The sequence below is a fragment of the Mobula hypostoma genome, chromosome 11 (genome assembly GCF_963921235.1).
Source record: "Mobula hypostoma chromosome 11, sMobHyp1.1, whole genome shotgun sequence".
NCBI lineage: Eukaryota > Metazoa > Chordata > Chondrichthyes > Myliobatiformes > Myliobatidae > Mobula > Mobula hypostoma.
The window spans coordinates 42405196-42423137 of record NC_086107.1 but is presented as its reverse complement, the minus strand read 5'-3'; the positions used below and the strand labels follow the sequence as shown (position 1 = coordinate 42423137).

General features: G+C 40.1%; 1 protein-coding gene across 2 annotated transcripts in view; it reads right to left on the bottom strand.

Moving 5' to 3' along the window:
* pde3b (phosphodiesterase 3B) overlaps nucleotides 1–6980 on the bottom strand; it is a 209267-nt gene extending 202287 nt beyond the window's left edge. For both annotated transcript variants that reach the window (XM_063061900.1, XM_063061901.1), the window contains exon 1: nucleotides 6045–6980. In XM_063061900.1, the coding sequence (XP_062917970.1) occupies nucleotides 6045–6920 (876 nt within the window). In that variant the 5' untranslated portion in view covers nucleotides 6921–6980. The remainder of the gene's footprint in view (nucleotides 1–6044) is intronic.
* Nucleotides 6981–17942: the final 10962 nt, after the last annotated feature.

The window sequence follows — 17942 nt, the reverse complement described above, 5'->3', positions numbered from 1 at the left end:
AAGCAACATAACGGTTAAACAGATAATAAGAAAACACATGCCAAATAAAGCATAGAAAGCCAACTTTAAAAATGGTTAGAGTTGGGCCTTAGGGTTTCTAAAAAGATCTTTAGCAAAAAAGCTTTGAAGTGTATGCAAAACTATAGCAGTTGAAAGCTTGATTATCAAAGCCAATGTAAGTGGGATGGACTTCCAGTTGCCAGGTATGGCCAGGTATAAAATGAACAGTTTGCAAAGTTATAAGGGAGAGAAATAATTTAGTGAGAAAGGACTAGCCAATAAATGAATAATAGTAGAAATCATTCAGCAGCATGTCCATAACATATCTCAAATTATAAGATTCAGTATAAAATTGTAACCACATTATCCAATCAACAACGTGTTGATGTTTGTTCATTTTATTCCAAAGCAAGTCCTCAAATAATAATTCCATTGAAGATAATTTCCTATGTATTGAATCTAAGCAATAATATAATAGAAATGCTGTCTTTAAGTCATGGCTTCCCTCCTCTCAATAAGGTTCCTATTGAAAAAGGCTGCAGAGATCACAGCATGAATCAAATCCAAAATTTAGAAACTTGCTAAGTGAGGGAATTCAGTGCAGCATACAAAAGGTGTTGCTTGGTGACTCAGAGCAACCCGTCTGTGCAGCAACGGGAAGACGACATAATCCTTACACATTTGTGACAAGAATCACAGCATCTCTTTTTCTGGTGCAAACCATAAGGACAGGCATACAATGCAGAAATTCTCCAAGTGCTTTGTGCCCTCTAAAATATACACATCTCTGAATAATACAAAATGAGATGCTCCTTTCGGAAATACAGCAGAGCCAGCTCTATGGTCCCTAACTGACAACTGCACAGAGAAGCAGCAGAAAGAACAGAGCTACAATAAGAAGCAATTAAAGAGTCAAAGGGAAGACATTTCTGTCGCCATAAACCAGATTCTAAATAATTTGTTGCCTTCTGCTAGCAGGGTCAAGAATATCATAGAGCAAGTTCAGAACCTTTAGATGAATAGCAGAGGTCCAGGAAATTAAAAAAAACAATTACCATTACCAAGATCAAATACAGTAGATTCCAGTTAATTTTGCCACCAGTTAATCGGGGCAGCCATTTATTTGGGACAAATCTTAACAAAAAACTAAACTGAGAAAGTAGCTGGGATTCCATTTGTTTCTTTGGGACACTATGCCACTTAGTTGGGGCAGGAGACTGTTGCCAAGCAGTTTCTAAACTTGCGTCAGTTGTATGCATTTCTGCAGCCACTAAGACACCATAGCATGCATAGATCAGTTTTTAAATAGCATCAGTTGTGTGCATTTGTGTTCAAAAAACAGTGCTTATTGTCACCGATAGTTGGCGAGAAATAAGCAGTAAGACAATTCCGAACTGTTTTGCTCACCACAGTTTCAAGCATTCAGACATGGAGATGCCGAAAATGGCCGACAGCCACAGTAGTGTCACAGTTAGCACAACGCTATGACAACTCGGGGTATCAATTGTGGTGTCCTCAGCAAAGAATGTCTGTGTGCCCTTCCTGTGGAATGCATGGGTTTTCCACAGAAGCTCCAGTTTCCTCCCACAGTGCAAGGATGTACCGGTCAGACTAACTGGTCATTGTAAATTGTCCCGTGATTAGGTTAAAGTTAAGTCTGGTTGTTACTGGGGTGACATGGCTCAAAGGGCCAGAAAGGCATACTCTACACTGTCTCACTAAATAAATAAAATTCAACAATTTCCTACTTCAACAAGTTAGGAATTACAAAGGTACCGACAATGATCTTGAATGTTGCAATGAAAATGAAGATTTGGACGATGCAATTGTTTAAGGCAGTCTACAAGGTGTCTGTGCTGACCTTGTTCAATTTATAGTCAATCAAAAGAACAGTGCAGATGAATTCCTCTGTCAATAATTATCACATTAATACAGCTGTATAGGACTGTAGAGGTATTGGTAGCGTTCTAATTTGTTCTCTGTTCTATTTAAATACATAATTTGCTGCTCACTTAAATGATAGTTTGTATTTTATATACATTTTTAACTATTTCCATGAAACTTCAGCTAGTTGGGGCAGCACTTAACTGGGCCAAAATGCCCTGGTCCCAATTAACTGGGATCCACTGTATGAAAAGGATGTTATTCATCAGATAAGGCGTTAAAAAGGAACAACTTCCAAGATGGGATTCTCCACATTATAACAGGTGTTATGCACCAGTGATTACAGTGATTGAGAAGGCAAATGAAAGAGTGGCAGAAAAGACAAACACAGAAAAAGGGTTTAATACTTCTGGGGCACTGGGAGGGAATCTGGAGAAGCTAGGGATTTGATAAAATAGACAGTTACACCTCAACAGAAAAGAATCAATATTAAAATGGTAGATTACCAGTGCCAGTAAAATGGGTTTAACTCAACTTGGCAGAGAGATTAATGGGAACCTGTCAGCTATTTCAAAAATGAATGCAAAAGAACAGGGTTTAGGAAATATAAAAGAGGCAAAGTAATGTTTTCAGCCAGAAAAAAATGAAAGGCTGTAATACAAAAAAAAGAGCAAGTAGTTTTGACAGCATAATTGTTTATACCTATATTCAAGGAGTAATGTAATGATACAGTCTAATGCATGGAAGCAACCTAGACAAGACAAGGAATGAATGGTAATGGGGATTGTTTTCGAAAGCAGTTATAATTCGGTTAGATTTAATTACGGAAAAGTATAAACACAGAAGCAAAAGTCATGAAATAATTCAACGCTGTAAGGATTATGGAAAGTGCGAAGGTGAAATTTAAAAGAGAAATTACGAAGGCAAAGACGGTAAATATTGCCATATCCTTCTTATACATGTACAGTACAAAGGGAAGGTTAACAACAAGATCACTGGGTTAGTTACAATTTTTGGTTCTCCAAGTCTAAATGCACAAGACAAAGTTCAAAGGAAATTTATTATCAAAAGTACATATTTGTCACCATATACAACCTTGAGATCTGTTTCTTTTGTGGGCATACTCAGTAAATCCAAGAACTGTAACAGAACTAATAAAAGGCCACACCCAACAGGGTGGACAAACAACCAAGGTGCATATACAAAATAAAAAATTAATAATAAATAAACAAAAAATATCAAGAACATAAGATGAAGTGCCCTTGAAAACAAATCCATGGGTCGTGAGAACAATTCAGTAATGAGGCAAGTGAAATTGAGTGTTATCCCCACTGGTTCAAGAGCCTGATAAATGTTCCTGAACCTAGTGATGTGGACCTGAGGTTCCTGGACCTTCTTCCTGATGGCAGCAGCGAGAAGAGAACCAAACCAGGGTGGTGGGGACCTCTGATGATGAATGCTGCTTTCCTACAGCAGCGCTCCTTGTAGATGCGCTCAATGGTGGGGAGGGCTTTATCCCTGATGGACTGAGCCATATCCACTACTTTTTGTTGGATTTTCCATTCAAGGGCATTGGTGTTTTCATACCAGGTTGTGATGCAACCAGTCAAATTCCTCTCCACCACACAGCTATGGAAGTTTGTCAAAGTTGTAGATGTCATGCCAAACCATCACAAACTTCTAACGAAGTACAGGCGCGGCTGCACTTTTTTTGTAATTACACTTACACGTTGGGCTCAAGCCAGGTCCTCCAAAATAGAAACACAGAGAAACTTAAAGTTCCTGACCCTCTCCATCTCAGATCCCCCGATGAGGACCGGCTCATGGATCTCCTCCTTCTGAAGTCAATAATCAGCTCCTTGTTCTTACTGACGTAGAGAGACAGAGAGACAGTAATATTCTTAAAAAGTAATAGTCTGAATAGTAGCAGGCAAAACATTGCTGTATGAAAACCACTGGAAAACGATTTCTGGAAGCATACATAGATTTAAAAAAAAGGTTAATCAGATAAGACAACATGAATTTTAAGGTCATATCTGACTAACTTGATTACACATTTTGAAAAATAAGTAATGAGTGTTGAAGAGGATGGAACATCTGCAGCCATGTACACAGATTTTAGCCAGCCATTTGACAGAGCCTATCATGTAGTTCTGGAGAAGCACCACTGACCTGAAGTGGAGTTTCTTTCTCCATATATGCTGCTTCAACTGATGAACATTTTTCAGCATCTTCCGTTTTTCATCCATGAAGCAAGTTAATCAGAAAAGTAAAGCCTCTTGGGCTCCAAGGGAAAGTTGATTACAATTGACCATAAGAAACCGACGTGTAAGAAAGCAAAGTACAATGATGAACAGTAATTTCATTGCCATCAAGATGCCCCAACGTTTGCAGAGGGGTTCCAGAACAAATAGGAGCAATACAGAGCCAGGATTTTACTGACTGACAGCGACTAATATGGATGAAGATGAGAGGCTTCAGAAAAACCTCTTTGAATGGACTGCTTAGGTGGACACAAAGGTGGCAAATACAAGAGAACAAGGGTCAGAACTGTATAAAAAAAACTAATTACATTCATGAATAGAATTCTGTCTGCAAATGTGGTGCAAAAGCACCAGTGTATCAAAGAAACCGTGGATAATTTTTGACAGTGTTGGAAAATAAGTGAGTGTCTAGACTGGGATTATTTTTTTTGAAACAAACAAGACTGAAGGTTATTTTAACTGAAGTTTAAACAAGGAGATATAGTCTGTTAACACATGAGAAAATTGGAAGCAAGTTGAGGACAAAAAGATTCACTCAGGTGTAGTGGGGTTCTAAAAACGTTGCCCAAAAGGGATGGTGGAAACAAACTCTCAGTACATTTAACATGTAGCAGGAAAATCTCAACAAGGTTGAAGTTCAGAACAACATTGTTCATTTTTGGCTGAAGGGTTACAATGGGATAAGCAGCCTTCTCAACGATTTCTGCATTGACAATTCCCAATGCTGAGCACAAAAGGTATCTCAAAATTATTTCCATATCTGATAAGCTTGGCTTTACAAACTTTTTTTAAATTGCTAAAGCTCAGGTTCAAGACAAGTGGAAAAAACAGGTTGCACCATAAGTATAATATCCTGATCAAACAGTCATTCTTTTCTACTCCTTTGAATTACAGTATGGATCTATCCAAGCTCTTATCATATGGCTAAGTTAACAAATTAATGCCTCACACTCACTGCAAATTGAGAAGCAAAATAAAGACACTGAAGCATCCAGCATCACAGCCATAACCATATGCTATTTGTACAACTGTAAAAAAGTTATTTCAGTTGCTTTGTTCACAAGTTTCAAAGCCCATACTGTGCCAATCAAATGAACAGAACTGTCAGATTGCTCAAGTATATAAAATAATAATTTACCATATTTAAGACAGAAGGAGTCATGAAAAATGGTATCTCCCAACATCACTAATCTCATTCTTTCCTTCAACTGAACTGATCCTCAAAGTATATATTGTCCAACATTTTGCCAGCATTTTAAGTTGGCTTCAGGCAATAAGACATACCCAAACTGAAGCGTATGCTAACACTTAAAGCATTATACATATATCACATTAGCTTGCTTTCTGAATAGGAAAAAATATCCATTACCACAAAAGATTAAGGCAATTGCCATATGTTAGACGATGCTTCTTTTTTATTTGTAGACAGGAATTTGTAAGTTTTCACTAAATTGTAGTTGTGGGTTACAATAAACTACAAGCATTCTGTGCAAAATTCCAGACTATTTCAAGTAATATACTTTCAAGTCAGGAACTGTGGCCGATAAGTTAGCTTTCTTTTACTCAACCAATTTAATGTAATTTTAAATGGTACCTTACCAAAAATGTTTCTGGAAAAAAAATAAAAACCTGCCACTCAATACAACATTCCTTCGTGGTATATTTCACGTACACACTTGCCTAACTTAAATAATCAAAACACAATAAGGTGTAGCTTTCCGTCACAAAATATTTTGCAAAATATAGAAGCAAGCAGGATCTCTTGGTGATTACAGCACGAATTTTAATTGCTATTGTTTATGAGATGTTTACAAACACTGTCGCCAATGTTTATAATCATTTCATAATGAAATTAAAGATCTTTTTTTTTAAAAAGTTGATGTCTGCAAATGTTACCTGCTCTCTCGATATGCAAGGCAAAGACGTCCTCCTAGGCATCTTACTGCCACCATAATAATTGGTTGACGTTTCTCCCAAAGATACACAACTCGACCGCCTGCGGGGCTTGATCACAGGTATTTTTTCTTCTGGGGCAGTCCTGCGACGGGCTTCCCTAGGAAATAAGTAATCAAAATACACAGCAATGATAGCTCCCACCATCCCGACCCCACAGGCCAAGAGGGGTCGCAGAGCTGCTGGTAGAGCGATCAAACTGGTGATGGATGCCAACCTAACAACACTGGAGAACAGCAAGATCAGGACGCTCTGTTTCACTTTCAAAGTGGAGAGTAATGTCAACAATCCCACACAACCCAGCACCGCAGCTGGAGCCAGCAACCTGCAAAGAAACATCTGGTCCTCTCCGAATAAAACTTGCACCACCAAAAAATCTCCGAGGTAGCAACATGGTGGCAATGACAGGAGCCAAACCGTGTTACTTTCCCTTTTACTCTTCCTTAAATAAAATGTCAACCAAAAGAAGGCACAGCAAATGCTAAAAAGAGGACTCAGGGACTGGAATACGATCGCCCACGCCGACTGGAAAGTCTGCAAGAAGGATGAAAGAAACTCTTCGTCCAGGCATCTCCTAGCCACGATGGACAGCACGAGTATTGCAAAGGCGCTGCAGCCGCCCCCGACGTAAAAGGCTGGAAGTTTCGGGCGCGCTAAACCGAGCCGCTCCAAGTTACACCACCTGCAGACGGAAAACCCACGGTCCTGTTTCAAAGGAGTGACGCAGCTTTTCACATAACCGTTCCGACTGCTCTCCTCCTGGCACTTGGCGTTGCTGATACTGTGCGCTGCCGAATCCCCCTCGTTCCTCATCGCCATGTTTAAGGGTTTTTTTTCTTCGTCCTTTCGTGTGTTATTACGCACACGCACTTGGGTATCTTTAACCGTCTCCTCCCCCAATTCCAACCCCTTTCCCTCCCTCACCCCGCCCCGTCTTCTCCTTTCTGTATTTTCCTCTTCCCCACCTCCCGCCCCCAAGTTCGCTCAGCTACTCCACGAGGGGCACAGGAGAAATCAAGTAAATATGTCTTAAAAACAATAGGAAGCGCGCCGCGCGCATACTGCGCTCTCCCCGGCGCGCGTACATAAACACAGAGAGGGCGAGCGAGCGAGCGAGCTCACTGACGCCCCCACCCTCCCCTCCAGCTCCGCGGAGCCCTCGCTCAGCGCGTGCGTCACCAGCTCCCACCCACCTCGCCGCCGAGTCCCGTCCCCCTCGCTCTTGCCTACATGGAACTCTCGAGCAGGCCGCGCGCGAGCGTCAACCATCCCCCGTCCCCCCCGCCCCCGGCCGAGCCGCCTGGCGTCCGGTTGAATGGAACTCCGCAACAGGCGAGCGCGCCGATGCCTCGGACCTGGGCAACGCCAGCTCCTCCGGATGTGGGTGCGAGAGCTTAAATGTGTTTTTTTTTCTTTCATTAGCTCGAATGTTTCTCAATTAAATAAAACTGAAACTGTACTCTGCCGCGTGATGCTATCTTCTCTGACCTGGGTTGTCAGACATTTCGAGAGACAAACTTCTGGATTTCATTTGGAAGCGGTCAGATGTGAGCAATTACTTGCTTTTGAAGAAAATCAGCTTTTAAAAAATCATTCCGTCCTTTTAATATTTTTGAAATATGAACTAAATTCCATTTATGCATCACCTTTCACGTCTGATGAAACCTCATTGCGAGTCACAGCTTTTGAAATGTTGTTATTGGGCAGTGGCCAATTTACCCACAGCAAACACCCGCAATCAGCAATCATATAAGTGACCTGGTAATCTGCTTTGTAGACCGTCAGGAATAATGCCATGGAATATTTTAATTCCATCGGCCAAAGCATCTTAAAGTCAATACCCCTGAGAATGCTCCCTCAGAAATACATAGCAGCGTTTTCTGGGATAATGTCAAACAAAAGTAAAGTTTACAAGTAGTGTATTTTAAGCAGACTCTCATAATATCGGGATGCTGAAGAAAAATTAATTTAAACCGTTACAAGTATAATTAGGTAGCAGAGTAGACAGGGACAAAGTGGTTCCCTGCTGCCGAAGGGACTCGGCCCGAAACGTAGACCGTACTTTTTTCCACAGATGCTGCCTGGTCTGCTGAGTTCCTCCAGTATTTTGTGTGTGTTGCTCGGATTTCCGGCATCTGCAGACTTTTCTCGTTTGTAAAATGATTGTTGATGATTGATGCCTCTTATTGTAAAATGTCTGAAGATAATCGCAACATTGGTCAAATTAATAAAAAGATCTTTACCATTCGATTATTTCAAAATTGATAAAATGCAGTTTATTTTTTAAACTCAAGCGGGGCGTGTAGTAAAAAAAAAGCTGCGATGAAAAAAGAAGTGAAACATTAAAAAGAACGAACGTTCTGCCGTTTTCGATTGCACGATTACGGAATATTCTGTTTGCAGTAAACTGCCAATAGCTTGCGTAAACGATTTCATCACTACAGCCCTCTGAATCGCTGTGTAAAGTGCTGCAAGCTGTTCTAACGATCGGTTACAGAATGGTTGTCAGGTTGCAGTAATCCTTGTGTTATGAGTTAGAATAGTAAAACATTCTCGTTATAAACTTTTCGCAATAAGGTCGCCAGTACAATCTAGTAAATCCACCAAAAGCCCACAGTTGTAGGCACTGTGATATATAAAAGAAAATAAAAATGTTTCACAAAAGTACCAGCCCTTTCTAATGTGTCATTTTCAAACACGGAACGAGAGTAAAGGTTATTTTTTTTTCTTTTGACCTACACACTGTTTCTTTAAGTTGATTTTACTTTCCTCACCTTTGCTATTTGTACGTTTCGTATTTCGAAATGTGCAACGTGGTGTCAGTGAAGTTATCTTTAAAGCAGCGTATATTAGATTTTGCCTATTTTTAAGGAGTCTAGTGTCACTGTTTCAAAGGGTAAAACACGTGCATCAAACGAACCTCACTCAATGCGACTGAATACAGATGTGGCCCACTGCACCGTGCGTATTTTTGGGGTACAAATGCAGTTCGGAGTGTTTTTTTTAATTGAATGTGAAATATTTCCACGTATTTTAGTATTCCGCTACTGCTCTTCAGAAAAAAATCAGTGAGTTAATTGTCCAAGCTAATATTTCATCTACAATTTTCGTGATCTTCATGTCGTCTGGTAATTGCATTTAAAGTTCACGTGTACTTCAAATATCATTTTGCATTACTTTCAATCGTTTCAAATTTTATTAGCCTACGAAAGATTTTAGAAGAGTCACTTGCACCCAGCTTCCTGTGATTTTTTGGGACACCGTAAAAATAGCTTTCCGCGCGCTCAGGCCTTGAATCGATTTTGTACATCCTTAGCTGTACATTATACATTCATAATATCTAAGGCTGAATACAAAATAGGTTCAAAATGCGAGCAAGGTGGAAAAAGACTTACAGGAACACTAAAAGCAAAGTTAATTGTAAATTCCGATTAGCCTTTTTTTAAAAATAGGTGAAATAAAAACAGAAAAGGCAGCGCCTACTCTGCAGGTTAGGCAGCGTCTGCAGAGAGATAAACAAAGTTCAATGGTCAGTGATTCGTCATTTGAATTTTTGTTTTCTTCATGATAAGGTGGAATCCTATGGCTAAAATATGGGCTGCTAACTATGCTGTTAATGGAGCAAAGACGGAGAGAAAGCTGGTGGCAAAATTAAAATAAGGCGGACAATGTCGCGCTGAGAGGTGGAATGACTCATTCAACGACAATTTCGAAATGGCCAACTAAAGGCATGTGAGAATTCGGGAAAGATGTCGTGTCCGAGGACCTAGGATGCAAATGCTGAGTTAAGTTGTCGAGAACTTAATGTGGTATTGCCAACATGGAAGCTTTAAGTAGCTGAGACAAACGCCAAAAAAATCAATCAAAAATACGAAAAGATTGAAACAAGGATAATCAAAACTTCTAATTATTATAAAGTGTATCGACAATGATTCCACGTGTACAATTAAAACTCCTTTTCAACCTGTTACTCCTTCGCAACTGAAAACGTCCTTGTACTAACAATACAGTAATTTAGAACAATGAATGCAAATACATATTCGAACATTTAAATACTCAAATATATGTTTCGAATACCCCATCAGGATTGTCACTCGGTATAAATTTGTTTCAAACAGTACTCAATCGATGTTAATTTCAAATGGATTTTCACTTAAAATTTGCACATTTGTAATAGAACTGCATTCATGCATAGCTGGGTTTGGAACATATTTGCTCTTTATCAATAATTCTGAGTAATTGCTGGTATCTTCTGTTAAACCACGAGCATGAGCTGAATACATTTTAATTAAAATTTATTAAATTTTACATCCATCCCACAATGTGAGGGAGTAAAAATCTTTGCGTTATGACTCCGTCGCAATGTACAAACATGTGAATTTAAAAGTCAAATGGTTTGTCGAAAGAAGCTGTCCCGTAGCCTGTTGGTCCTGGCTTTAATGCTGCGGTAACGTTTGCCAGACGGAAGCGGCTGAAACAGTTCATGGTTGGGGTGACTGGTGTTCCCGATGATCTTCCAGGCCTTCCTTCTGCACCTGCTGCTGTAAATGTCCTCAATCCTCAATAAATGCACAGCACTTTGGAACTAAAATTCATTTTAACGTTTGTGCCGCCGATGGATGATGAAGTTAATATTTCGGTGTTTATTATATTTATATTGAACGCAATTCAAGAAATGTCACTGAAGTGAACACCTCAGTTGGCTTGCTCAGCTGACAGCTAAAGTCAACATCGCGTGTTGGAGGGAGAGGGAAGGGCTTCGCTTAAGAGGCCAGTGTCCGGCCTTTGCAATGTATGTGGCGCCGCCAGGAGGATTCCAAAGTTGTTCGGTATAGAAATTGGTTCGGATAGCGTATTCCCTCGGACCACATTAAAGTTTTCACAATGTCACACAGGTCAATGTGATTTATTTTGTCATAAACTATGTGGGCTAAACTTGCTGAACGAAAACATAATACCGTACTTAATAAATGTCACATTTTGGGCATTTAACAATTGTAACCCACACTTGTTGGATTTTTAGCAAACATCTCAGTTCTGTAGGAAGTGAATAAAAGTGGTTCATTATTCAATCACCTGTTTTACAGAGTTAATTAAATGCAGCATAAGTAGATTTGTGTGAGGTTTCTCCTCAATGCCCGAATAGTTAATGCTAAATAAGGCCAAATAATAGCAGGTGGCTTCTCCTGATTTGAAACACTGGAGCGACGACCATTTGGCCTTTTTATGCCTATTGTGAATACAGAGTTATCGATTGCCCAGATGTTAATTCCGACTCAGTCTTTCCAAGTTTCCATGAATGGCCCAGAATTCCATCATGTAACTTGTTCAAGGCTACCGCTTTTATTTGCAAATCGCCGCGCCATTTAGCATTATCAGACTAAATAAAGATTATTGAATGCCAAAGGTATCATACAAATCATTGTGTTCTGCTTGACGCTTACTTTACTTTAGACGCAATCGCGTTAACAGACATAAAAGTGGTATCATTTATTGCGACCTGCGTTTGCCCCAAAGAAGCTTAAATGTCCTTGTGACCAGATTTCATAAATTTCAGATGCCAGGAACAGATAATTGATAAAGAAAAACAGAGTTGCTAAGGATTTTTTATCATTCAGATTTTGTTCATTTTTCATGTTCATTTGGGATTCATGAGGAATTGAGAGGAAGGTTCGTCCTTCACAAATATTTGCAGACATTTTGCAACAGTTGCATTCAGTGCCTTTATCATTTTGTGTATATTAAAAACAAAGCAAGTTACAGCTGTATAATGGTATTATGTTAGTGAGCAATATTGTGTTTCAGTAAATAGTTTCAGTAAATACTTTGAATAATCACAGAGCTTTTGTGTCACAAAGACCACCACCAATAGGCTGCCTTCAACATCATCTCATGTGCTGCTCATCTTCCATCAGGCACTTCAGGGCATAAGGAATCATAAGGCCTTGGTTGGCAATAAATTGCATTGGCTACTGGATGGATGTCAATACGTAGCTCCCTGGGATATAGAAAACAAAAAAAAATTCAGGAAGTTTTTAAAGCAGTTTTCAATTAAATGCAAATGCAAACATCTTCAGGTGTTATGCAATAAGGGTAGCCACTAGTTACTTAAAAAGAAAATCGGGAAAAAAATGGCACGAAGCTTCCCTGCAGCAATCAAGCATGTAAATTGTCCTTAAGAACACAGCTGCCTGTTCAGATTGGGGGGCCAGTTATGAGATTTGCTTTGGAAACTGACAAGGCAAATCTTTTCCATTGACATTGTAAAGTATTAAATATCATATGTTGGTATTAAGGTGCTTGGAAGTAGGTACAGAGGAAATGTCAGGGGTAAGTTTTTTTATGCAATGAGTGGTGAGTACGTGGAACGGGCTGTCGGCAACGGTGGAGGAGGCAGATATGATAGGGTCTTTTAAGAGACTCCTGGATAGGTACATGGAGTTTAGAAAAATAGAGAGCTATGGGTAACCCTAGGTAATTTCTAAGGTAAGGACATGTTTGGCCCAGCTTTGTGGGCCAAAGAGCCTGTATTGTGCTGTAGCTTTTCTATGTTGATAGTTTAAGGCCATCAAAACCAGCATACATGACATTCCAAACCTGTTCTATTGTAGCTACACAGGGAAAACACAATAGATAAGTATTTCTTATCATCAACCCTCATTGAAATTGTTAATTTCTGACAATTAACAATCATTTAATTAATAGTTCTCAAAAACAGAGCTCATAGAATGCCTTACTATACCCGAGGAAGCCATATATGGAATTGGAAATTATATGTTTGTATTGTGTTATGATCTTCCAGATCCTCTAAGGTAAGATGCCAACAGTATACATCACCACACAATCAAACTGATGGGCATGTGGTATATCCTACCCCAGCAGCATAATCTGTTTTGTGACCTGGACACAATGAGTGGCATTTTTCTAAACATCCCTTTGTACCATATATGGTACATTTTATTGTAATGTTAAATTGATAATGATGAGCCCAGCACCTCATGATACTTTGTTTTTGCTGGTGTCGATTGACATCTATATTTCAATCACTTATTTTTACAGCATGCATTGGCAATGTACCTTAATATTTATTTTGAAACTCATTCCCAAGTTGTGTCAGCATTTGAAGTATTCCTTCCAGGAATGAAAGCCCTTTCATACAAGTTGCACTTTAAAAGGAGTTGGTACGCATCCAGTTTCACAAAATTCTTGCTATTGCTTTGAACAATAAATTATCTTCTTAATGAGCAGCAGAAATAGGCAGCTGTCCTCAGGTAATTAAACCTGATGCAGTATGAAGTAATCAGCTTCCCATTTGTTCTGTGGAATAGTTCCATTCCATTTGGAATATTGTTAGAGGGTAAGTCTAGCATTAAGAACATTAAGAAGAGTTAGGACAATTAGGGCAATGTCATTCACACCAAATTGGAATTGTTGTGGATTCATGTTTTTGGATCACGGTTTGTATATTATCATGAAATACTGGGGAACAGTGATGGATTTTTGTAGATAGCTAAAACTGAGGAGGGTGCTCTAGAGTCAAAAGTTTTAGTCAAGTTGCTAGTCACCAGGTAGACTGTTTGATGCTGCTCCGTGCATTCCTCTTGGAGTTGGCAGCGTGAAAGTCATATCTTGTGCCTCCAGATTAATGGAATTGACATCGTATTTAAGGAGCTGACAATTGAGAAGAATAACTTTCTCTATCGTTGATCATGGAGACATTTCTGCAGTTACCACATTTGGATTTGTTTCCTGTCTTGAAAATGATAATGATTATGTCTCTGAGATCTTCTGACATATTCTCCTCTTCCTAGAGGTAGATATGGGCTGTGTATTTGTGAGTGAACTTCCTTACTCCCAAGTATCAGGGATATCAAATCAAAGTATGCATTTGTTTTTTTTTTGCAGTTATTTACAGGAAATAAAAGAAATACAAGAGAATTTTATGAAAAACTATACATAAGCAGACAAAGACTAACAAACAACCAATGTCAAAAAGAAGGCAAACTGTGCCAATGAGAACATGAATTGTAATGAGAACTTGTAAGAGAATCTGTGGGCTGTGGAATCCGTTCCGAGATGTGGTGCTTTGGGAGCGGAATGGTTGTAGGGTACTAAATGTTCCTGAGCCTGGTGGAGTGGGACTTAGGGCTCCTGTACCTCCTGCCCGATGATAGTAATGAGAAGAGGGTATTGTCTGGATGGTGGAGGTCCTTGTTGATGGAATCAGAATTAGAATCACATTTCATATCACTGGCATATGTGGTGAAATTTGTTGTTATGCCATGGCAGTACATAATAATAAAAACTATAATTTATAATACAGTACATATACAGTGCCTTTCAGAAGTATTCACCCTTCTCCGTTCGAAATTTTCAAGTTTTATTGTTTATAATATTGAATCACAGTGGATTTAGAACATAGAACATAGAACAGTACAGCACAGTACAGGCCCTTCAGCCCACAATGTTGTGCCAACCCTCAAACCCTGCCTCCCATATAATCGCCCACCTTAAATTCCTCCATATACCTGTCTAGTAGTCTCTTAAACTTCACTGGTGTATCTGCCTCCACCATTGACTCAGGCACTGCATTCCATGCACCAACCACTCTCTGAGTAAAAAACCTTCGTCTAATATCCCACTTGAACTTCCCACCCCTTACCTTAAAGCCATGTCCTTTTGTATTGAGCAGTGGTGCCCTGGGGAAGAGGCGCTGGCTATCCACTCTATCTATTCCTCTTATTATCTCGTACACCTCTATCATGTCTCCTCTCATCTTCCTTCTCTCCAAAGAGTAAAGCCCTAGCTCCCTTAATCTCTGATCATAATGCATACTTTCTAAACTAGGCAGCATCCTGGTAAATCTCCTCGGTACCCTTTCCAATGCCTCCACATCCTTCCTATAGTGAGGCGACCAGAAATGGACACAGTACTCCAAGTGTGGCCTAACCAGAGTTTTATAGAGCTGCATCATTACATCACGACTCTTAAACTCCATCCCTCGACTTGTGAAAGCTAACACCCCATAAGCTTTCCTAACTACCCTATCTACCTGTGAGGCAACTTTCAGGGATCTGTGGACATGTACCCCCAGATCCCTCCTCCTCCAGCACACTACCAAGTATTCTGCCATTTACTTTGTACTCTGCCTTGGAGTTTGTCCTTTCAAAGTGTACCACCTCACACTTTTCCGGGTTGAACTCCATCTGCCACTTCTCAGCCCACTTCTGCATCCTATCAATGTCTCTCTGCAATCTTCGACAATCCCCTACACCATCTACAACACCACCAACCTTTGTGTCGTCTGCAAACTTGCCAACCCATCCTTCTACCCCCACATCCAGGTTGTTAATAAGAATCACGAAAAGTAGAGGTCCCAGAACAGAACCTTGTGGGACACTACTAGTCACAATCCTCCAATCTGAATGTACTTCCTCCACCACGGCCCTCTGCCTTCTGCAGGCAAGCCAATTCTGAATCCACCTAGTCAAACTTCTCTGGATCCCATGCCATTTAATTTGGCTTTTTTTTCACACTGATCAACCAAAAAGACACTTCCGTGTCAAAGTGAAAACAGATCTCTACAGAGTGATCTAAATTAACCACGAATATAATACACAAAAAAAATGGTTGCCTTAGTATTCACCCTCTTTATTATGACACACCAAATTATCACCCATGCAGCCAACTGGTTTTAGGTCATATTATTTAAATGGAGATCAACTGGTGTGCAGTCAAGGTGTTTCAATCGATTGTAGTAACAATATATCTGTATCTGAAAGGTCCAACAGCTCTGTGAAAAGGTTATTGAAAAGCACAAGTCAGGAGATGGATACAAGAAAGTTTCCACGTCACTGAACATCCCTTGGAGTACAGTTAAATCAATCATCAAGAAATGGAAAGAATATGGCACAGCTGTAAATCCATCTACAGCAGGCCGTCCTCAAAAACTGAGTGACTGTGCAAGAAGGGGACTAGTGAGGGAGGCCACCAAGAGACCTATGACAAATCTGGAGGAGTTACAAGCTTCCGTGGCTGAGATGGGAGAGACTGCACATATAACAACTGTTGCTTAGGTGCTTCACCAGTCACAGCTTTATGGGAGAGTGGCAAAGAGAAAGCTACTGTTGAAAAAACTCACTTGTAATCTCGGCTAGAGTTTGCCAGAAGGCATGTGGGAGACTCTGAAGTCAGCTGGAAGAAGGTTCTATGGTCTGATGAAACCAAAATTGAACTTTTTTGACCACCAGACTAAAGGCAATGATTGGCGTAAGCCAAACACCGCATATCACCAAAAACACACCATTCCTACTGTAAAGCATGGTAGTGGATGCATCAATGCTGTGGGGATGCTTCACTGCAGCAGGCCCTGGAAGACTTGTGAAGGTAGAGGGTAAAATGAATGCAGCAAAATACAGAGAAATCCTGGAGGAAAACCTGTTGCAGTCTGCAAGAGAACTGCAGCTTGGGAGAAGATTAGTTTTCCAGCAAGACAATGACCATAAACAAAAAGTCAAAGTTACATAAGTATGGCTTAAAGCAATAAAGTTGATGTCCTGGAGTGGCCAAGTCAGTGACTAGACCGCAATCCAACTGAGAATTTGTGGCTGGACTTAAAAAGGGCTGTTCACCCACGACCTCCATGTAATCCGACAGAGCTTGAGCAGTTTTGTAAAGAAGAATGGGGAAAAATTGCAGTGTCCAGATCTGCAAAGCTGATAGAGACCTATCCACACAGACTCAAGGCTGTAATTGCTGCCAAAGATGCAACTATTTTGCTAGAAGATTCGATGGGCCAAGTGGTCTAATTCTGTTCCTATGTCTTAAGGTCTAAATACTAACATGAAGGGAGTGAGTAATTATGCAATCAATTATTTTGTGTTTAATAATTGTAATAAATTTAGACCAATTTATAGAAATTTGTTTTCACTTTGACATGAATGATTGTTTTCTGTTGATCAATGATAAAAGTGCCAAATTATTAATTTGGTAAATCCGCCTGTGATTTACCAAATCTCCTTAAACTGCTAAAGAAATATGGCCTCAGTTGTGTCTTCTTTGTAACTACATCAATATGTTGGGCCCAGGATAGATCCTCAGAGATGTTGACACCCAGGATCTTGGAATTGTTCACCCTTTCCACTTGATTCCTCAATGAGGACTGGTGTGTGTTCCTTCATTGTACCCCTTCTGAAGTCCACAATCAATTCTTTGGTCTTACTGATGTTGAGTGCACAACTGTTGCTGCGACACTAATCAACCAGCTGACCGATCTTGCTCCTGTACACTTTCTCATCACCATCAGAAATTCTGCCAACATAGTTGTAATCATCTGCAAATTTAAAGATGGCATTTAAGCCGTAGCTAGCTACACGTGGAGGGGTGTACAGAGGGTAGAGCAGTGGGTTAAGCATGCATTCTTGAGGCGCATCAGTGTTGAATATAAGTGAGGTGGAGATGTCACTTCCGATCCACACAGACTGTAGACTTCTGGTGAGGAAGTCGAGGATCTATTTGCAGAGGGAGATACAGAGGCCCAGGATTTGGAGCTTTTTGATCAGAACTCTAGGAATGATTGTGTTAAACGCAGAGCTGTAGTCAATGAACAGCAGCCTAATTTAAGTATTGGCATTGTCCAGGAGATCCAAGGATGTTGCTTTCTTGTGGCAGTGCTCCTTGTTAATGTGCTCAATGAAGGGGAGGGCTTTGCCTGTGATGGACTGGAGTGTATCCATCACTTTCTGTAGACTTTTTTCATTCCTGAGCACTTCCATACCAGGCCGTGATGCAACCAGTTAGGGTACACTCTACTGTGCCTCTGTAGAAGTTTCTCAAAGCTTT